This window comes from Hippoglossus stenolepis, chromosome 6 (genome assembly GCF_022539355.2).
Source record: "Hippoglossus stenolepis isolate QCI-W04-F060 chromosome 6, HSTE1.2, whole genome shotgun sequence".
In the NCBI taxonomy this organism is placed as follows: domain Eukaryota; kingdom Metazoa; phylum Chordata; class Actinopteri; order Pleuronectiformes; family Pleuronectidae; genus Hippoglossus; species Hippoglossus stenolepis.
Window position 1 is genome coordinate 16564439 of NC_061488.1, and position 21880 is coordinate 16586318.

At 41.7% G+C, this 21880-nt stretch overlaps 3 protein-coding genes across 6 annotated transcripts in view; all 3 read left to right on the top strand.

Annotated features, from left to right (window-relative positions):
• Positions 1 to 2840, top strand: part of LOC118111005 (kazrin-like) — a 171049-nt gene extending 168209 nt beyond the window's left edge. For 2 of the 4 annotated variants that reach the window (XM_035159219.2, XM_035159221.2), the window contains one exon: positions 276 to 2840. In XM_035159219.2, the coding sequence (XP_035015110.1) occupies positions 276 to 446 (171 nt within the window). In that variant the 3' untranslated portion in view covers positions 447 to 2840. The remainder of the gene's footprint in view (positions 1 to 275) is intronic. The other 2 variants (XM_035159217.2, XM_035159218.2) reach the window with 2 other exon arrangements.
• A 147-nt stretch (positions 2841 to 2987) lies between these two features.
• Positions 2988 to 10117, top strand: LOC118111006 (kazrin-A-like). Its single transcript, XM_035159222.2, has 7 exons — positions 2988 to 5842; positions 6756 to 6874; positions 7439 to 7670; positions 7772 to 7873; positions 8489 to 8655; positions 8873 to 9056; positions 9212 to 10117. The coding sequence occupies exons 1-7, from the start codon at positions 5741 to 5743 to the stop codon at positions 9368 to 9370; spliced, it is 1065 nt and encodes a 354-aa protein (XP_035015113.1). The 5' UTR covers positions 2988 to 5740; the 3' UTR covers positions 9371 to 10117.
• A 3614-nt stretch (positions 10118 to 13731) lies between these two features.
• On the top strand, positions 13732 to 21364 carry tmem51a (transmembrane protein 51a). The gene is made up of 3 exons (XM_035159717.2): positions 13732 to 13964; positions 15929 to 16385; positions 17584 to 21364. The coding sequence occupies exons 2-3, from the start codon at positions 15979 to 15981 to the stop codon at positions 17990 to 17992; spliced, it is 816 nt and encodes a 271-aa protein (XP_035015608.1). The 5' UTR covers positions 13732 to 13964; positions 15929 to 15978; the 3' UTR covers positions 17993 to 21364.
• The last annotated feature ends 516 nt before the right edge of the window (positions 21365 to 21880 follow it).

The window sequence follows — 21880 nt, forward strand, 5'->3', positions numbered from 1 at the left end:
AGCTCGTGTTTTTGCCCCACACAGTCTGTTGTGGCCTCACTCCGCAGCTGTCACGTGGATTTATGTGAAAACCAGTTGTTGAATAAGTGCATGCCTCGCAGCATGTAAAGCATCACTTCCCTTTTGTGTTGCGATCTTTATCTCCCCCGGTCTTTATCGCCCACTCTGCACCCCTTCACCGACTGCTCTGCTCTCACATCTCTGTTTGTTGGCCCATCTCTTCATCGTCTTGTCTCCTCTGCTCTCTCTCCCCCTCTCTCTCTCTCCTCTTTCAGTCCCTAGAAGATCTGGAGGAGGCGAAGCGTAAGAAGAAGAAAGAGAAGATGGGGCTGGGCTCTCTGTCGCGTGTCTTCGCCCGGGGGAAGCAGCGCAAGTCCCTCGACCCTGGTTTGTTTGATGGTACTTCAACACCTGATTATTACATTGAGGAAGATGCAGACTGGTAGAGCACACATGTCCGAGCGGACCACCTGGAGGGCCGTTGTGGCACATTATCAGAAGACAGAATTGTGTTGAAGCGAGCGTGCATGTGTGTGCAAGAGGATGGGTGTGTGTTTGACGTCAGCGTGTACAGATATAATAATGTGTGTGCCTGTGCAAGCTCACACGCATGCATACTTGCGTGTGCATGTGTGTGAGAGTGTGTGCATGTGTGTCGTCCATGGTCGGAGGCCATGTCAGAAGCCGGAGGCGCGTCTTGCTTCGCTGAAGTGAAAACCTTACCGAGCAAATTGCACCTGTGTGTATGTACGGTTGTGTAAATAGAGTGAACAGTGTGACACAGCGACCACATGGATGTGTTCTATTGTATCTGCCCTCCAAAGCGGCTGTGTTATTGGATCTTTTAATTGTTCTTTACATTTTGACTTTTTGTTTTCACTCAACTGGAAACTTGAAGGACTGCTGTACTTGTAAATAACAACAGTTGATGTGCACTTTGTGCGTGTAAATGTCTCCTTGTCCTGAATGCCTTTTGTTATTTTTGACATGTACCCCCCCACTCCTCTCACTACCTTTTAACTTAAACTCCTCCCTGTTTATTGTCCTGCCTGGTCCATCCCCCTCCTCCCACACTGCCATGACGAGAACAGTTTCCTGTAGGCAACATGCAGACTCCTCAAATCCACCTCCAGCGCGGTTGCACGACACATCCATCAACCGCCAAGAAAACTGTGCAGAGGCACTCCTTGATGTTTTTGTCAAATGAGACTTCAAAGACGTTGCTTAGCGAGGACTGAACTTTCTATGCAGAACAGCAACATGACGCCAAACAGGAAATGTGAGAAATGTGTTTTCTATCTGTCAGGATAGAAGGTACATGTGTGACATGCATGCAAGTAGTCCCAGTCCACAAACGCATGTTCAACAAAACCCTTCTAAACACTAATGTCTGTCTCTGGCTATGTTGTCGAGATGGTGACAAAACTGTCTGTTTAAAAGAGCAGAAAAAAAAGAGAGGTCAGTTACTGATTTCATGGTGTTTATTCACGATTTCCTCCATTTGAAATGAAGTGATAACATTTGAAAATGTGACCCTCTGCTGCTCTGATAAACCTTCTAGAGCTTAACATCCCAGACTAAATGTTTTTTTAATCTGCACCTACCAGCTCTTCATGCTAAATTACATTTGAAACAGTAGAGGTCAACAAAGTCAACAGTCCCTAAGAAAAACCCAGTGCTACGTTTTGAATGATGAAATAATTATTCCACTCCTTCACGGGGCTTTGTACCCTTCTCTCTCTGTGAGATCTTACAGTAGCTCCCAGCTATCGTTTTTATGAACACTTAGAAAGGCTGTTGGAAGTAGAGTTATTGTGGCAAAAGCTAATCTAAAAAAACTATTACCTCAAAATTAGCGATAACATCAACATCAATTATAAAAAACACAGTAAATATTAGACTGATTACCTCTTCTTCAAACCCCAGGAATTAGGTCATTTTACCAGAAAATCACAGCTTCATTTTAGCGGCCTGATGATGGAGCGGACGTTCAGTGAACTGCTTTAACAATAGCAAGTGCCAGTTCAAGCCATTGCTGCAAAAAAAAAAAAGCAATTAACTCTGTGCCAAAGGTTAATAGCGTTTCTTCAAGCAAAAGAATGACTAAAGACATTGGATTATTTTTCATCCGTGCATTGGATTGAGCCGGAGTCTGCACTGCCCCGCCAGGAAGTCGTTTCTCTCCCTGATATTAAAGCTAACACTGGGTATTTGTCGGTCCCACCTGGGACACTGTAGAGTCACAGATTATGTTGGAGCTGTATTTAACCACCATGCTTGTCAAAAGAGGGGATTATCATTTAACCCTGAGCTCATCCTACGCTCGGGCTCGCAGATCCAGGAGCGAATCGCTGAGGTGATTCCAGGATTAGTCGTCATGTATTAAATTATATGTAAAAGAACAACAGCTCAACCAGTTTATCTCATTACACATTCAATGACATGTATAAAACTCTAGGCTACTTTTATTTTGTTCATGTAACCGACCTTTATGCTCCTCTGCTGATGGGGGGGGGGGGACAAACATATCAATCGGAAAATATTGTATCAGTTTATGTTTTTGAGCCACGGTCTTTTTTGTCCTTTTCTTTTTCCCACGGATATTTTCCTTTTTGTAAATGAGATAACACTGCAGAAATGAAATTATTAATATTATTATGAAAGAGTTTTATTTAAAGTCAAAGATGTAGGCCTCGTTGGAGGACTTCTACCATGAGGTCCTGAGATGTTTAGAAGTGGCTAGTAGCAAACTTTTAAAGGCATGGCAAAAAAAATGACCCTCAAAAGAACTAAATGAGAAAAATAAGATTATTTTAAAATAAAAAATAAGTATCGATGAATTTCCATGTGGCTGTCCTCTCTTTCCCTGTGTTGATGTTTGTGTGTGTGTGTATGTGTTCATTCTGTTGTTGTCTGGCTCTAATCCTGATTTGTCCCTTTATGCCGGGAGGGGGTGGCTGCCATTTTTAACATATGCGTAAGCTTCCCTCAACCCTGCAAGTCCCTCTGTGACAGGACTGCATCCCGAAAGCTTCCACATGGCCTCCTTTCCTCTCTACCCCACCTTCAACTCCTCATCACGACTGGAAAGCACTTATTTCCTCTTCTGTTGCATTGAAATCAATAAGAAGAAAAACAGTGGAGGAGGGAAAGGAAGCCATGTCGGAACTGTTGGAACACAACTCATATGTGTCAGCACATGGTGTCAATAATGTTCTGCCTTGGTTTGACCCCTGACCTCTAACACCAACCCCTCTTGTCTGACCTGCACCGGACTCTCAACACAGTCGAGTGACCCATGAAGTGATCAATCAGACCGAGTAAGACCGAGCTGCACCGGCTCCAATTGCTTTGAAATCAGTTGTGTTGGGTTGCGAGCTGTGTTTGAAGATGCCTTCTAACTCTCACACGACATCACAAACTGACCCTGGAGCATTTAGCACTTCTTCAAGTTCTACCTGGTTCTGATGCAAACCATCCAAAAACAATGGAGTGTCACAGTGTGTGAAACATTTCTTGGGGTTAATATGAAACTCCTGCTGAACGAAGGGGACTTTCTATGAAGCGCTAACGTTAATTCAGTATACACTTCAGATAGTGAAATCCTTTTACCAAATATCTTAACTATTTTAATTTAGCAGTTAACAGACAAGTTAAACACAGTTGTTGAAACAACAGTCTATTTTATCCTATGTGTAGTGGACATAGTGCTATTCTATCCATACCTTCTTTACAGTATATATAGACTGTGGTTGTCGTAAACTCACAGAATAACATAATTTACAAAACTAGCACTCTCAAAGTAATAATAATAATAATAACCACATAGCTGTAGATGATGTTATTCTGGCTCACTTTTAGTGAGTTTTAAAAAGTGGGACTTAGTATGGCCAGCCCCACAGGGGGACCTAACTATCAAAGTGTCCAACTTCAACTCTACAGTCAATTTTACAGTTGTAATGTAGTGACATGTCTTTGTTAAAGCATGAAAAAACAAGGATCTTACATCTGGAGTTTATCTTAGAGTGCATTTCCAGCAGAAAGTTGATTGAGTTGATTGAAATTAATTGGTCAAAGAAGAGCACTAAGAAGTGCACATTCAGTCTAAATATCCAGTTTGAAATGACTAACAGATGGGGTTTTTAAATACAAAATCACAATCATTCAGTTGTGACTATCTGTCTTTCTGAGTAAGAACATGATGGTACAGTGAGCTTGCCGAAAACGTTCCCACTGTTTTTTCTGGAAACAAATTGACTTTACTGCGTTTACGCTTCAAAACCAGAAGCGATAATTCAGGTAGAGAGAATCCTTCTGTCTCACATCTTTGTTTGTCCCACTGAAATAACAGGTGAAATTAAATGGATGTTTTGGAGAGTAAAGGGTCGAACAGGAAGGATTTCTGGAATCTGTGGCCATCCTTTATGACTGAACTGTGAGGTGGATGTGTTGATCCATGGCTCATTAGTTTTCCAGGAGCCCTTACAGTGTTGGACCATGTACAGTCAGTGGGTGAGCCACAGGGTACATGGCTATATGTATGTAAGACTGCATCAAGAGCCGTTTAGTATCAGTACTGATGTAGTGGTTTTCAAGAAGTATTAGGGGAGTAAGGTGGCAGGATGATATTTAGGTATGTCACCAAACACTTGAATTGTCTTGCTGATTGTGTGTTCGACCATCTATTTGCTCTCCTCATCATGTAGTGCTGGATGTGTGGTTTACAGTAGTTTCTCTGTTGTCTGCGACGCTGCACAGACTGAGTGTCGAGCAGTGACAGCTTCCTCCCTCTTCAACAGCCTAGAACATCAAGCTGACAAGCCACACCTCCACACATGTATGTCACAAGCAGTCAGAACAATGATATGTTCAAAGTAATAAGAGCAAAACGTGATACTGTAGGCGACCCAGTGCTGAGGCCTGGACTGGTGCTAGATTGCCCTCTGCTGGTAAAGACAGAGGAAATGTTTCTGACTAAAATGAACAAACTGTGGTAAATGATTGATTCCTCACTGAAATATTTAGAAAAATGCATGTTCGACCCAAGTGAATAACACAACAGATAAGCAAAAATTGATTACAGGAAAAAAGTATTTAAATGACTCATTATTATTTAAAGCTAGAATCTAGTGTGATTTGCAATTGTGTGAGGCAGATTTTATGTGATCGTAATGTATCAAAGTATAAGATGGTTTTCTTGATAACAGGCCTTGTATTTTCATTGAGTCGCTGCTGCCGGCTAATTTAGACAGATGAGTCATGTTAGCTCGGCGGCTCAAACAGCTGCCTGTTTAATGGACTTCTAAAGCGTGGAGCTGCTTATAAAAGCTGCAACTTGTGTTTACAGCATCTCTGGCAAACGCTTGGCTTGTTGTCGTGCAGCCAAAAGCGTAGGATGTTGTTATAAGCCCATTTATTTTGCAGAAATCACTTATGTCTACTTTCCTTTCCCCCCACTGGGCTAATTTTATGTTAAACTGATTTTCATTTTTACTGCGCTATGTTTTATTGAACATGTTGCTCTTTCATTACTCACTACACCCACTGCCACCTCCGACACTCACCACCTCAACTACATCATCCACATGTCTCCCCCACCCCCTTCCCTCACCCACCAACCCAACAACCCACCCGCCCAGACTCAGATGGCCTGTCCAGCCCCACTCGCCACAGCCTCTCAGACGGGTCAGAGGACCAGCTGGACCGCCTCCAGCAGGTGGAGCTGGCCAGGACCACACCCATGTCACAGTGGAGGGCGGGTACTGTGCAGGCCTGGCTAGAGGTTGTCATGGCGATGCCCATGTACATCCGCACCTGCTCAGAAAACATCAAGAGTGGCAAGGTTGGAGAAAACCAGACATTGATTTCATATTTTTTTTATATCTCTAGTTTTATACTTTAAAGGTTCAGTGTGTAGAATTTAGTGACACCTAGTGGTGAAGTTGCATGTTGCAGCTGAATACCCCTCACCTCACCCTCCCCTTCCAAACATGAAAGAGGACCTGTGGTAGCTTTCATTTGTCATAAAAACTCAAAAGGTGTTTAGTTTGTCCAGTTTGGGCTACTGTTAAAAACATGGCGGCCTCCATAGAGAGGAACCTCTCCTGGTGTAAATATTAAGTATTTAAATATAAAGGGCCCCTTCTAGGGTAAAGAAAACAACAATCCGTATAATTTAGATGAAACACACTAGTGAAAACATCACTAGGATTATTTCATATTCAATTTCTGCCAATAGATCCCTTTCACCTAAATCTTACACACTGAACCTGGAAAAGTTTTATTCTTGCACTGTTTTCACTTTTTAAAAAAATATGCTTACATCTGCTGTACCATCATTTTACAGGCTATGTCAGTCGAATGCCCAACTTTGTATAGCTTCAGTTATTCATCTTTAAATCTGTATCTATATTTGGCTTCAATACTCTGCCTCGGTTACTTGTGTCTTTCAATCACCTTGTACTTAAAATAGCTGTAATATCAATATCTCCATTAGCACTTACTCATTTACAGTGACAGCTTTGTAGTAGTTCTGGGGATTGACTTTCATCTCACTGCAGTGTACTTATCTTGACTCATTTTTAGATAGATAATCTATCCATCTATCAAATCTACATTATTGTGAACAATTGCAAATGTATAGTTCAACAACGTGTCACATTTCAATCTATGATCTTGGCTTTTGTTCACAGGATACTTTGGCAGTGTGGTTGTAGTTTTTATAACAGTTAAACAGCTACTTTGACATGTTGCAGGTCTTACTGGGGCTGACAGATGAGGACCTGGAGCTGGGTTTAGGTGTCAGCAGTTTAATGCATCGCCGGAAACTTCGCCTGGCCATCGAGGACTACAGAGATGCTGAGAACGGTAGAGGGTGAGGAAGGGACACAGAAGACTCTTCTATAAACTGTATAATATGTGGTAATGCAAGAGCACCCTCTGTTGGTGGTATATAGTAACAGCATTTACAGAATGCAGAATTGAAGGTATTGCAACTGTTATAGAGGTAGATTAAACTGCTGCATTACATGGATAGTTTTATTTCTCATTTGTCAGACTGTTCAAGAGTAATTATTTCTTTTATTTCTTCAGGTTTCTATTAAACTAAGAAAAACAGATATGTTTTGTTTTTTATGTTTTTTTTGATAAGCTGGAGCCGCCAGTTAATTATTTTGTAATAACCAGTGGTTCTGCAGTAGCCACAGCAGCTCCATACAGTGGGTTCTTTTACACTGAGGCTATTATGAGTCATCATGACAAGCACATGGATGTCGAAATCTCCCAGAGACATTTCACCCAAATATGTCGACCTCATTGAGGGGTTGGGGGAAAACTCTGAGAATTATTAACGTCAGTCGGATTCACCTTGTGGGTTTACTGTGGCTAAAACTATCTGCACGGCTGAGTGAGAAACAACTGTGACACTGTTTGCCTGCAGGCTGTCCAAGGCTGCAGACATGGACCACCACTGGGTGGCCAAGGCCTGGTTAAGCGATGTGGGCTTGCCTCAGTACGCCCAGGCCTTTCACAATCACTTGGTGGACGGCCGCATGCTTAACTCCCTCACACGCCGGGACCTTGAACGTCACCTCAACATCACCAAGAAGTTCCACCAGGTCAGCCTGCAGCTGGGCATCGAACTGCTGCACCTACTCAACTTTGACAAGGAGGTAAGTGGGACTCTAATAATTCAGGTTCACAGACAGCAGACAGCAGTGGATGTGGTTACAGTTAACAAAAGGTACATCCTGTTTGTTAAAATGGTTTCCAGGCACTGCAGGCTCGCCGGGTGCAGTGTGAGCATCAGAACGTGGATCCACTGGTGTGGACGTCTCATCGGGTCATCAAGTGGATCCGAGACATTGATATGAAGGTGGGGACAGAGATCCAGAATGCACCTTAAACACTGAACACACTCCGACAGGCCTAACCACTATAAAAACTTTATATTGTCTTTTTTAAACTCACACCTTGAAACAAAAACTGAAGCTGATAAATTAAAATACAAAGTTTTCCTTACAGTTTATTACTAAATGTATAATTACTTTGATTAAATGTGTATTATAAGATCTCTGTCATGTTGCACTGAGAGTAGTGGAGGCTCCTGTGTTTCCTCAGCTCCCCCCTGCTCCGCAGTGTGATAGCAAGCCTTTCTTATTGTACTTGTAAGCTGCTACTGGTTGATTGCAAAGCCTTTTAAATTGCAGCCTCTGTGGTGATGCTGCAATATGAATAGCTCCCCATCAACATTAGCATTGGAAAACATTTCCTTTATGAGGCACAACCACATTCAGGTCATGTGTACTGACATCCTGTTGACATCCTCAGGGCGTTTTAATAGAGAAGATATCAACACATCCCTCACTATGTTGTTTGTGTCAGCTCATGTGTTGATATCTCTCTTTTTTCCTTCACTCAATATTTACTGTGGTTTTTACATCCGAGAATTTAGTTCACTCACTGTTCCTCTCTCCATCCGCCTGCGCAGGAGTTTGCAGAAGGTCTCCTTAACAGTGGAGTTCATGGAGCCGTCATGGTGCTTGACCCCACGTTCAACACTGACGCCATGGCAACAGCACTGGGGATTGCCAACAGCAAGCACATGGTTCGTCGACACCTCGTCGAGGAGATGAAGGCCCTGATTGGCTCTGCCAGGTGAGAGAGACGTCCACTCAAACACACCACAACAGATTCCACTATAGTTCTACTCACTGAAGCGTTTATGCAAAGGTAGGTATCACTCAAGACCTTGTCTGACAACATATGGTGATGTATTTATCTTTAAAATGTTGCACAAAGGTGCATTGAAGTGTCTTTCAGATGTCATTTGCAGCGCTCCCCAACACCCTGATCCCTCCTGTGCTCCCTGCAGGACAGATGCCAAACAGGACTATGAGCGTTTAGGCCCGGGAACACCACCGACCCCACATCGCCAGAACTCGCTGGGCCGACCACCCAGCTCTGCCGGTCGACACACTGATGACGAGGGTTCGCTGAGACGGAGGGCTGTCAAGGTGGTAAACAAAAAAACTTCCCCTCTTCGGAATCAGCTTTGGGTATCTGAATCAGGCTTGGGCATTATTTGACCTTTGACACAGCATTTATACAACTTTAATGAGATTGTGAATATAGTGCAGTTGCATGGCGTTAGACAGAAGACAACGAAGCCTGAGTTGAGTGTATTTACTATGAATGTTTGTTTCATTTCCAGCCTCCAACAGGCTTCAGCCCCAAAGGCCGCAGTGGGCGGGACTTGAGTTGCCATGGCAGCTACAGCTCTCTTCCGCGGGATGTTCGAGACCAGACTCCGCCCAGAACCGAGGGAAGTCCGATTCACGGGTACACCAGCATCGAGGTCTCCAACGTGTGAGGTCAACAGAGTGCAGCACCAGACATCCTCTTCATCATGGACAATTGTTTTCCATCTACGCCCCAAACATGGATGTTTTCTTCTTTTCTATAAATGAGCCTTTAGAGGACAGATTGCACTTTTTAAAAAGGGACAGGATATGTTTTTACACGTTTCCTGATTTAAGCAAAACTTTTTCAAGAATCACTGTGAGCAGGTGGTGAGAAGATTCTCCCCCAGAATGAAGGAAGGACTCAAAATAAAGGATTATTTTTCTATGTAGTTTATGTAGTTTGTTTCCGTTGACTAGTTGATATTGACAAAGTCTGTTTTCTGAGGGAAATGAGAATTAAAAAAACTTTGTATAATACAGGGTAGCCTACTTCAAGACAAAATGAAAAAAGTTTAATATCAGTGTAAACTGTTGTGGTTTCATTCAATTCTGCTGTCTGTGATGCCTTGTCATTGTAACTGAGTACAATGGACAAAAAAAAGACTTGAACTGAATTTTAAATTCTAGATTATACTATGTTTGATAGTCATTTTTCATCTTGCACATTTACACTGTTGTGTCTAAACATATGTAGCGCCCTCTTCTGATGTTTTATACTGTGTGGTGAACATGGAATAATATTTGAACTGAACTGCTAACTGAAGATGACTGCAGAGTTGTATGTTAGCCTTCCGGCTAAATGGTGTAAAGATGAAATTATGTCAACATGAGAGTGTTACTTTTAATGAAATAAAGATGACATTCAACTAAGAAAAGATCATTTTGAAAAATAATCGTTTTTATAAAATGAGATAACAATAGCATAAAACTCTATCTGGTGGCAATGGAGATATTACAGGAGGATGGTGTTACCTCTTAAAGGTTCAGTGTGTAGAATTTAGAGACATTTAGTGGTGAAGTTGAATGTTGCAGCTGAATACCCCTCACCTGACCCTCCTCTTCCAAACATGGAAGAGAACCTGTGGTAGCCTTCAGTCGTCATAAAATTCTGAAAATGTGTTTATTTTGTCCAGTTTGGACTACTTTAAAAAAGTATTTAAAAATAAAGGGCCACTTCTCGGGTAAAGAAAACAACAATGAGTACAATTTAGTTAAAACACGCTCGTGAAAACATCATGAGGATTATTTCATATTCAATTTCTGCCAATAGATCAATTCCACCTCAATCTTACACACTGGACCTTCAGTTCCACAATCACAGTCAATCCAATTATCAATAATCTCACATATCCCCAATGATTTATCACTCCCTGCCCAGCTGGGGGCAGCTTTTTAGCCTCTTTTAGCTCATTGTTTTGGTTTTACTTTGTAATTCAGCCTTATCAGTCTCTACTAGTACACACTGCATACCTATTACAGAATAATAATAACTTTAATTGTAAAGCACTTTTCTTTACAAGTAACAACATACTTTACAACTCACGGCAAAGGCTCTATCTCCTTTTGGGTTTTGGAATAGCTAGCAACGCTTTACCATTATAATATTTGTATTATAATGAGATGTTATGTCTTTTGGAGGCTGCTTATGTTGTTTAGTCCATGGCGAGTATGATCGGTGGGAGGAGCTAGTGGGTGTAGTTCTCTGAGGTGCCACATGCGAGTAAGACATTTCCGGTGAGAGTATGTGGAAAGTAAACAATCAGTTTCGTACAACGGAAGGCTTCATGTCCAGTACCAAATGATAACGTGAATAACTAGCTGGAACTTAAGTCACACATCTATCAGTTAAAGACACTTGTGGAGCTGGTGGAGACCAAATCCGAGCTCAAAGGAGAGTGAATTTGGGACATGACTAAATGCTGATGCTTCATTTGTCCTGGACATTTTAATAGGAAGAGGTCTCCAAGCACGTTAACAATAACAACTATATTAAAACAAACAAACAAACAATCATAGCAACTTTTAAGATAGACATTTAACAACTTGTGGGTAAATTGAGAAGGAAGCTTTTTGGTCTCCACTTCTACCTTGTATGACTGAGAGGAACTGTGACAGTGGTGAAAAGAGGAAGCAGTGGAGATGTTGAAGATTTATGAATAAAGGATGATAATACAGTCTGGGAATTAGATTCTTACATATGGGAAATGTTTGCGCTGCATTCCAATTGGATTCTATTAGACAAGTCAAAGCAAGTTTATTTGTGCAACATGTTTCAACATCAAGACACTTATTACTTAAGTGCGTTTGATAAAATATAAAACAGATTAAGAAAAACTCAGCCATTACCTTCGTGCTAATATTGACTCTGTATACTTGGCTGATTCTTCAAGAGTATTTTGGTGACGTACCCCAGTTATGACCCATTCCTCGGCTCCCTGCTTTACATGTTAACTGTCTGTGTTTAGGTCTCTGCACAATACAACATGGTGCAACTTCCTCCTCTTACTCACAGTGACTCAATCATCATGGCAAGCAAAGGATGACACAGCACCGAGTGAGACAGCAGCCGTCGGGCAACCTTCCCTCACTCACTTACTCCCGTTCTTGTAATCCACCCACGGTCAGGTCAGATAAAACAGGCAATTCATTATGTGAATGCACTCTGGGATATCAGGGGTATGATTACGGGAAGCAGGCGTGTCAGGCAACTTTCCACCTGGGAAATTAACCGAGCTACTTATTAGTAGAAATGTTTGATGGGTAAATGTAATTATGCGCCCACGTCACAGCCATAACACCGAGATGAAGAAATGAATGTCAATGGAAGTGGATGAGCTTGCCAATTGGACAGCAAGAGGAAAATCTGTTTCTTTTATTAGAGTTATGTATGGTTATATTTGTTGGAACAGATCCCCAGTATAGAATATTTATTGAGGAAACCGTACTACATATATTTATAGCCTAAACCGATTTGCTACACCATCACTTAAAGCTTTCAGATGTATAAAACATGTTCATCTCTATCTTACTGTAACATTTTTCCTTTGAGGCTGCCGACATCTCACTTAATTCGATAACAGGCTGGGAGAGATAGGGGTTCAGTCCGGGTCACCAGATGTAATCAAGGCGTATTCACTGTGTCTGTCTTTCCCTCTGTATGTGTGTGTTTATGTGCCTGTGCAGTAAAACAGAGGAACCACACAAAAGCTTCGGAGGAAGAAAACCTCCCCAGGGTCCAGAGCAACCAGGCTGCCTCACCTACAAGGAACAATACAGCAATGGCCAGTGTCCGAACTGGTTTTGTCGTTGTTGTACAATAGTCAAGTCTTCATTGTAGCAGGCTGAGACAGAGGAAGTGGAGCCAGGTGGAGCCCTTTTTTACGGTCTTGGGTCGATTTCTTAACACATATGTACTTTGTTGACTACATGCATGACGTAGGACTATCTGTGTCACGTGACCTCTGGCAGGGTTGGTCCTCGAGGGTTGGTTCTGTCCAAAGGGCTCGAAAGGAGTGACAGCGAGTAGGTGGGTAATTTACCATCCACTTACAGTCACTCCTGCCCTTTTAAGAGGAAGTAGGCCTAAAAATGTCATCCGTAATGGCTGATATATAACTGAGTGGCTTGTCTCTGTTTGTATGGGGAGGTATTGAGTAAACAGTGTGATATTTATCATTGTGTAAGACAGATAGTCAAATATATTTTAATAGACTAAAAGACCTAAAAGATTGTCATATTTTTGTGGTTAGATTTGACTTGGAAGAGATTTATGCAAATATGTCTGAATGTCAAAATAAGTGTGGTAAAGACATAAAAGTACATGCTCTTGTTTTCCTGGTGCATAGCAGCTGGACTTCTTTTCAGTATTTTAATCAATCAATCTGATTATATTGTTGTCAGTCACACTTTTCAAGAGACTGTATGCATCATCATACATTTATCGTGTTAATAAAGAGCCAAAACAATTATAGACTGACATAAAGCAACTATATAAATGTTCAGAAGGAAATATTCCACATTCAGTTCGTTATACCCCAGTTCATTGGTTAATTCCCCCTTATATATACCTGATCCTCGACACTAAAACTAAGACAGCTAAAAATAAGTTACTTCCATTATTTTACACCTGTGCTTATTCCACTGTGAAATAGCACTGTCGTCTGTTCAAGAGGCTTTTTGTGGCATGAGCTGACACTATTACCTCTGCCAAGAAGGTTGTTTTCCCCCATGTTTGTTTTTGTTTGTGTTTTGTCAGCAAGATTATAAAATTCAAGATTAAGATTTTAAAACAGACAAAACAAACAAAACAGTTTAAAAATCTGAGTCCAGGCCCTGTCCCCTTTGGTCTTTAGTCCTAATTGATGGAGGAGCAAACTGTATAAATGAACGTGCTGCCCTGCACCGCTCTGCAGGCCCGGCACTGAGGGGGTTAATGAAACTGGAAGTGGAGCTCGGTGCCCCCTCCCTCCCTCCTCCCTCCTCACCCCTCACCCCTCCCACCCTGCCGCCCTCCCTCCCTCCCTCCAACAGGGCCCGTCTGTGTCTGTGGAGAGGAAACAAAAGTTCCTCATCTTCACACGCTGATTTGACGCGGAATTGCGACACATAAAAGTCCCGCCGGCGCAGAACCGCGACACTTGTAACCCTCCACATCTGGCAGCTCCGAGGAGGAGACGACGAAGAAGACGTGACTTGAGTTTGTGTTTGTCCAACGATGAAGAGGTGAGTGGAGCAGACACACACACACACACACACACACACTCATCTGTACCGCTAAGAAATGTTAGGCCAACAAAAGTTCCCCAGCAAGGGACCGGGATGTTTTTCAGTATAAAGTTTGAAAGGTTTTAGTTGCGCTGCGTGACGTCAGTAGTGAGGAAACCGAACCCCCCCCCCGCCCTTTCAATGAGGTCTGACTCTGGACTGTGGTGTTGGCGAACTGGCGCTGAAATAACCGTTCGCTGTGGGAAGTGTGGAGCTCGGACTTCTACTGTTAAGACACCTCATATAAACCCCCTGACACACACACACACACACACAGATAAAAACCCCTGCACACACACACACACATCCACGTCTATCTGCTGCACAGGAAGTGTAACAGGATCCTTTGCAACATCTTTGATTGTTTAGTGTTTCCAAACATTTGGGTGCAGATGAAGAAATACTTCCACTTTACGCACAACAACCACCCCCCCCCCTACTACCTTCTCGGTAGTATAGAGCTTTGAGGATGAGGGTATGAGCACGTCTGTCAATGTCTTACTCACTTTTACCGTTAAAAACCTGTCCTTTGGGTAAATATAACCTCCAGGCTGGACTGGGACTATAAGCTCACAGATCTCCATGATATGTGACACCTTCAGCCCAACCCTGCCACATGTAACAGGCTGCTGAGGGGTTATTTATGGGTGAAAATGGGTGATTCTGCATGTGTCCCAACTGTCATGTTCAGCCTCATGCCGGGCATTCTTCAGTGAGGGGTGTGTGGTGGGGGGTTTTCCTAAAATGGAGCTGGGTTTTCCTGACTCCCAGATCCCCTCTGTCACTCTCCCAGCAGGTCTGGGCATGTTCGCAGACAAACTCTGTTGGGGTATGCAAGGGTAAGCCTGTGGTATGAGCACTTCATGAAGACATTCTTTAATGGTCTGAGAGGTTATTCATACACAGACCAGTTCCTGGACTGTAAGTTTTTTAGTTCCCAGCAGACGACTCCTTTACTCTCTGATCTAGCGAAGATTTAAAAAGTTGCACTGGAGGGGCGGCCTTGTGATCACTGGCTTATTGTTATGTATGTTGTAAATATGCATATGCTGGCTATTTCAGTTTTACTGTGTGGAAAATGTAAATCCATTCTAAACAAATTCTTCCTTTTTAAAATGTTTATTTTTGTTTTAACATGTAACACTTAATGATCAATATGATAGAATTAAATGAAAGGAAACAAACCTGTGCATTTTATGGTCAATATATGTTGAGGTTCTTGTTTTGCTGTGGCCAAATCTGCCCCTTGTATAGTGTTGAGTAACATGTGCCTTCTTCTGTAAATGCTTTACTGTGCCACACACCCATTACTAGAAGCTATGGTTATTTTACTGGAGTGAATTTTATGTTCTCAAGGAAAATTGGACTCTCACACACACACACACAATGAAGAAATCTCTTGCTTCCAGAGACGTGATTAGTCATACCTTCATACATACATGATATTTCTTACAGGAAAGCTGGTGAGAACCACCTTACCTCAGATACCCCTCAGGCGTGTAAGGAGGAATTATATTGTCTCCGCAGAGCTGGTTTTAAAATTAAACTGAAATGTCAAGAGCGACTGTGGATTTGAATTAGAGTCCAAACAATTGTTGATTTGCCAAGAAAAATCGGCTGATATGTGCCTTTCACAGACATATCAATATCAGTGTTTATGTTTCCGAAATACCTCTGAAAACCATTGTTTATTTTCCCTATTCAAGTTCTATGTATTTGGTTGTATTTCAAATTATTTGAAGTTATTTATAATAAAGTCTAGGGTTGAAATGTATCAGGGCTCGAAAACAAATACTTAGGAATCAGTGTCAGATTTCTTTACTCATATTTTTACCCAAAATCCACATTGGTCGGGCTCTATAATAATATTAATAATAATGTTTTGTCATTGTGTCTGATATCAAATTCCTTTCTCTCAACAGTTTCTGACCTCTCTGCAGCTGGTCTGACTGAAGTTTGGGGACTGACAAACATGCGTTCCAGTTTGGATGTACCACCGAGCCGCCTTGGCAGAGGAGGAACTGCCATCATCCCCCATAACAATATCAACAGAGAAAACACTGGAAACTCCGGTTCCCAGTATGCTCTCTGTGCTCTCGGTGTTGGGCTCATCGCCCTGGGAATAGTGATGATTGTGTGGAGCGTCGTACCCGCAGACGCATCCAGTAATAACAGTAGCAGCTCAGGAGAAGCCATTGACACTGGGAGCAGGAAAAATAAAGCGTCGTCTGTGGCCTTCGTCTTGGTGGGTTCTGGGGTGGTCATGCTGCTGTTGTCCTTGTGTGTGGGAATGAGGAACAAACAGCGAGAGCAGCGGAGTCTCCTGGAGGCCCAGAACAACGGAGGAGTGGCAGATATGGAGCAAGAGGAGAGAGAAACGTGAGTCCAGTCTTGATTTTCTAGCTAGACATTTGTACATTATGAGTAAAATTATATATTTTTTCCAAAAAGACTGTCATTGTTCTTGTCATGTGTGACGAGCCGGGTCGTGACATCGTGTCTGTGAGGAGAAATTTGATTAGACCATGTAAACTACCCGTGTTAGACAAGGAACTGTGTAGATTCTTTAAGCGTGTTTCCTTAAAAATGTCAGAGTAATGTATCTGTGGATTTTAAACTCTAAAGTTAGTTATTTTGCTCAACTTCGCCCGATGCGCGCCTCTCAATCAAAACAACAGAAAAAGCCCTAAGCTGTGTCTCAAATCAGGGCTGCATCCTTCGGAGGACGTGGTCTGCGCGGCCCACGAAGACCACCTCCTTCATGGGCCGCGTAGACAGTGAAGGCCGAAGTGAAAGGAGATGGTCAGGTCTACAGAGGATTTCTTTTTTTTGGCATCACCAGCTCCTTATTGCTGTTGCCCAGCAACAAAGTTGAAGTTAGACATGAAAAGAAGGTTTTAATGCCCCTTGGTTTTTTAAAATTCGTACTCAGGTTGCTTGCCAGTGCCATTACCTCTTTGAAAAACAGTTTGTACCTGAAGCGAAATGAGGTCGGGCCAGGAAGGATCCGTTTGTTGATGCTTTCATTTCTTGGGGATGGAAGGACACATTTGTTGGCCATATTTGAAGGAGCCTCCTAAACGGGAAAGCTTAGATGCAGCGCTGTGACGCAATTGGTCTACAAATGCAAACTCTGAAGGATGAAGCCCCTTAATTAAGGCACAGCTCTAGTTTGATGACATCATAAAACAGTGTGGGATCATGGCAGTTGTTGTCTTCACCACCATTTCTTGTCCCATAATCTTCTTGGGACGCTTGTTTACCCTGTGCTTTACTAGGAGAGCATCACCAAGTAAACAGCAATGAATAAGAGTGATCCATTACGAGAGACCAATGCAAACAGTGGAGGGAAAAAAATTGCTAACTGGCTAACAGTGGGTTTTATCTTTCTCATATGCCGTTTGACAGAGGTAAAGCCACGGGTAAAGTTCATATGACACAAATAGAAGAACCAAAATGAAATGTCCTGTCAGCTTGAATAACATTTGTGATTTGAGTTTGATTGAAGATGATATTCATATTATTTGTTTAATAAAATTTATGTTGGCTAATTTTAATTTGTCATACATGTCCGCAGTCCTGAGGAACAAGCCCAGAGGTATGCTGTACCCAGCTATGAAGAGGCCGTGGGCAGTGGCAACTACCCCGTTCGTCAGAGCAACCATTGCCCAAGCCCCTCACATCTACCTTCCTACGACGACCTGGTTGAAGTCGATAGAGTGCAGTATGAATATGAGGGATCGGAGGTCCCAAATACCGGATCGCAGCCACCTGCCCCGGCTTCCACTGCTCCCTCGGCTGCCGCCTCCGCATCAAACCGTAGAGCCGGAAAAACTACCCGCAATTTCCTCCCCATCAAGATCCGCAGGATTAAATCAGAGAAGCTGCACATGAAAAACATTGATAACTCTCAGCCAGCAGCTGGAATCAGTATAGAGCCGCTCACTCCACCACCGCAGTATGAAGACAAATTGCCTCCAATTTAAGATCAAGTTGATCAAGTTTAAAAACAAACTACTGAACTTCCTGGAATCTGCTATGATCAACTTCCGTGGATGTAGATCTGCCTTGACCAGCCAAGACCTGAAAATGGCTCTTACTGCAAAACCTTCTCAGTGGCACTTTTTAAAATGTATTTGTCAAAATGTGTCCTGAATGCCACATCGCTCCAAAGCAAATAACAGAATAAAACTTTATTTTTTTAAGTTTTGGAATCTCTGAAACAGCTTTAGACACTTGGTGATGAACAGTTGCTGGATCATTTCTGGGCACGTTGGATTCAAAGCAAAGCAGCCACCAAATGCAGTTTTCCCTTATGTTTAAATAGTTTTCTGTTTACCTGACTGCAACTGCCATCCACTGTGCGCTGACTGCACACACAAGTTGACAGTGGAAGAGATCATAATACGTCAGTGAGCGATCACAGTGAGGATTTGGGTGCAGGGGACTCAGTTTGTGAAGCGAGCAGTGTTGAGCGTCTTTGGATGACTACTGCCAGCAGCTTACCAGATGTAGGCTCCACAGTGGGCGACTTATAGCTTTGTATGTCCTCAGCTGGTTTGACCTGACGTGGTGCTGCACAGAATCTCTCCCTCATTGTCGTCAATATTTGTACAGTTCATTACAATTCTCATAGAAAATGACAGACTATATGTTTTAACTGGTGTTAAAGATGGTCTACTGTGCTTTATACAGATCTGCAGTCCTGCCCTTCGTCCATTTTAGCTTCTATTTATCTTGCTTTTGGTTCAGTCTCCTCTGTGTGTCTGCCTGAAAATAAATATTGATATTTCATATTTTAAGATGGAGTGCACTGGCCGGCACCATATCAGCAACTTGTATTTTTAGTTAAGATAATACAACGCTTGTTTAGCATTTATCAGCTACACTGTAGAAAGAAAATTGTAGAACCAACTTTTAAGAAAAACTCAAATTAGTAACACACAAATGATGTTTTTTAGAAATTGTGTTAGCAAAACTTGTTAACCTTGAGTTGCACAAGCATTATTCATTTGTGTGTTACTGATTGAAGTATTTTCTTTTTCAGTGAACAGGTATGACTCTACCAAAACACTGTGGAACATGAAATTGTTGAATGCTTGCAAAATGGCAGTTGTTTAGTCATTTGGTATCACGTCCCTGGAATGTTAATTTCCAGTACAGAAGTATATTTATTTAACAGAAGAAAGAAGAACTTTTCTCTTTAGAAACACGTGATTAAAAACCCTGCAGCACATGAAAGGGCCACGACCTGTGAAACAAAAGCTAGCTTAAAAACAGGGGAGAGCTTCATGTGTTTATGATGTTATGGTAGATGGTATAAATAAGCAGCATAAGGTCCACAATGCAATGCTTCAATGATTTTAGTGTCATATTTTATGAGAGACACCATGAAATTGTACTTTTTCTTCCTTTGAGAAGTCGAGGGCACAAAGATGCCAAAACAAACTTTGCCCTGAGTTTATCGATATATCATGGCTAATGAGATAGCAAGCAGTTGCTGAACTATACAACTTGAAACTACAGAATAAATAAACATTCCATTAGAGGGTAACTTGTAAGTTATAAGTACAAATTTGAAATGCTTTTTAGCCATGGTTTAGTCTATATGCTTCTCTTATTAGACTCAAACATACAGTACATGCTACATATGCAAAGACGGTTGGTTGTTTAAGTACGAAACAAAAGGCCATTCAGGATTATGAATTAGCTGGTCCCTTGGCTGTTATTAAAAAAAAACCACAATGAACTGTATTCAATGACTTATATTTATATTTACTCTCACATCAATGGTCACCATTAAGTTATCGTTTTATAGGAAAGAAACCATTTCCGGTAGCTTGTGTCATTTCATGGTGTCTGTAGTAGTGGTGTAGTGGTAATGCTTACTAGGGTTGGGCAATAACATAGTATCACTAATTACGGCAATATAATATTTATCTATAGTAATAAAATAAAAGTCCAATATATGTCAACATATTGCTTATACATGTGCAAACACAGTAATTGATGTACCTCAGTGTTTGAGAGTTTAAACTCACAACCTCAGGAGCAAAATGAGTCTTCACAGAAATAATAATGTCACGTTTATCTTGATAATTATCAATATCGACCGATATGAATATTTTTATCTGGATATAATTGTTGTCCATATTACTCAGCCCTAATGCTAACTGCCAACTCTGCTGCAGAGTGCAGCTGTCTTTGTGTTGTACCCACTAATATACAGTTGCATGCCCACAGCAATATTGTTGTTCCTCCTAAAGCGTTTCATATGACTCGTAGTGTGACTGAACCTGAGCTGTAGTGTGGCTCCACTGCTGCAGAGAAGGAAGTGTGTGTGTGTGGGAGCACGATGGAAGCAGCTTGTGAATGGTTGAGAGCCGCCGGCCGTAGCCATGGTGAACGCTGTCGAGCTGTGAAGGCAGCACTGTAGCCTCTAGCTGCTGCTCTGGGGCGTGTTTTTTGTTCTTCTTGGAGAAGACCAACAGAAAAGAGTCTTTGACTGTGCAGCTGCGCCATAATAACAGCAACTATTACTCACTCTCTTGCTCAACACATTCTGCCGGCCACAGCTCAACCCGCAGCCCTGTTTTCACTTAAACGTTTGCAGAGAACAAGCACAAAGAGAAAAGAGACAGCTTGAGAGGGGAATAGTTTCGAGTTCCGTCATTGCACACTGCTTCAAAACTCCTGTGAAACAAGCCCTGCTTTCTCCTTCAGGTTGGACAACTGAGGCCAAATTGAATGATTTACTTTCATTCGTTTAAATGTTTAAAAATTGTTGAAGCTGCACAAGACGTCATCCCTGAGTTGCACATTTGTTATTGTGTAATGTGTTATTCATGCAGAAAAGCTGACATTCATTGTCAGCTGGTTGTATCATATTGTATATTACCAGGTTTTCTGTTGAGCTGAAGACAACGAGGTCACTTGAGGTTTGTCATTAGGACACATGTCCTCATCTCTGTCTCTTATTATTGCAGTTTAAACTCGTCACACTATGTGTAAATTCTGTATGTGTCGTCATGTTCAGAACTGCAGACGGACTCATTGTACCTCACTGGCAAAAGAACCAGAAAACTGCACAACTGATTTCATTGCGTCACACTGTTTTACTTTAATGAATGACAGTGTTTTGATTCACCAGTTTTATTAAGACAAGTGGCCAAAACACTCATTTGATGTCAGTTTCCTTTTTTTTATCACCTAAATATATATATATTTCTTTTTATATGTGCTGTGAAAACATACTTTTCTATGATTATGTTTATTTGTTTGTTTCTCCTCTTGACGAGCAAAAACTAATTTTTATCTCATGGATATTTTATGAGAAATAAAAGAAAGTTTGTTAATTACTCCTGTGTATAAGAAGTGTGTTTTGCCATGGTTATTGAATCATTGTGAATATAATCCCACGTTGACTTGTACGTATGCCAAAAATCCATTGGACACGTTGTTTTCAAGCATTGTTACTGTTCACCAATCCTCTAATATGCAGCTACTGTATTTAAAACTGGGGGTCAGATAAATGTCTGGATGTTGTTATGGCCCACATACATGGATATGACTTAAAGGGATAGTTCACCCAAAAAATGTAAATTCACTCACTATCTACTCACCTCTATGTTCATGGAGGTTTCAGGGGTAAACAGTGTTGCTGCCAAATCCAATACAATTGAAGTAAATTGTGACCTCATCTTCAAACGTATATAAACAACAGAAAATAAACAAAATGCCTCCATACTGCTCCTGTGGTGTCATCCACGTGTCTGTAAGCCCCGACATTCAAATATTTTGTTATTACGTTTGAAGAATCGGTCTTCATTTAATTCAATTCTATTGGATTTTGCTGCAGCACTGTTTAGTCCTGA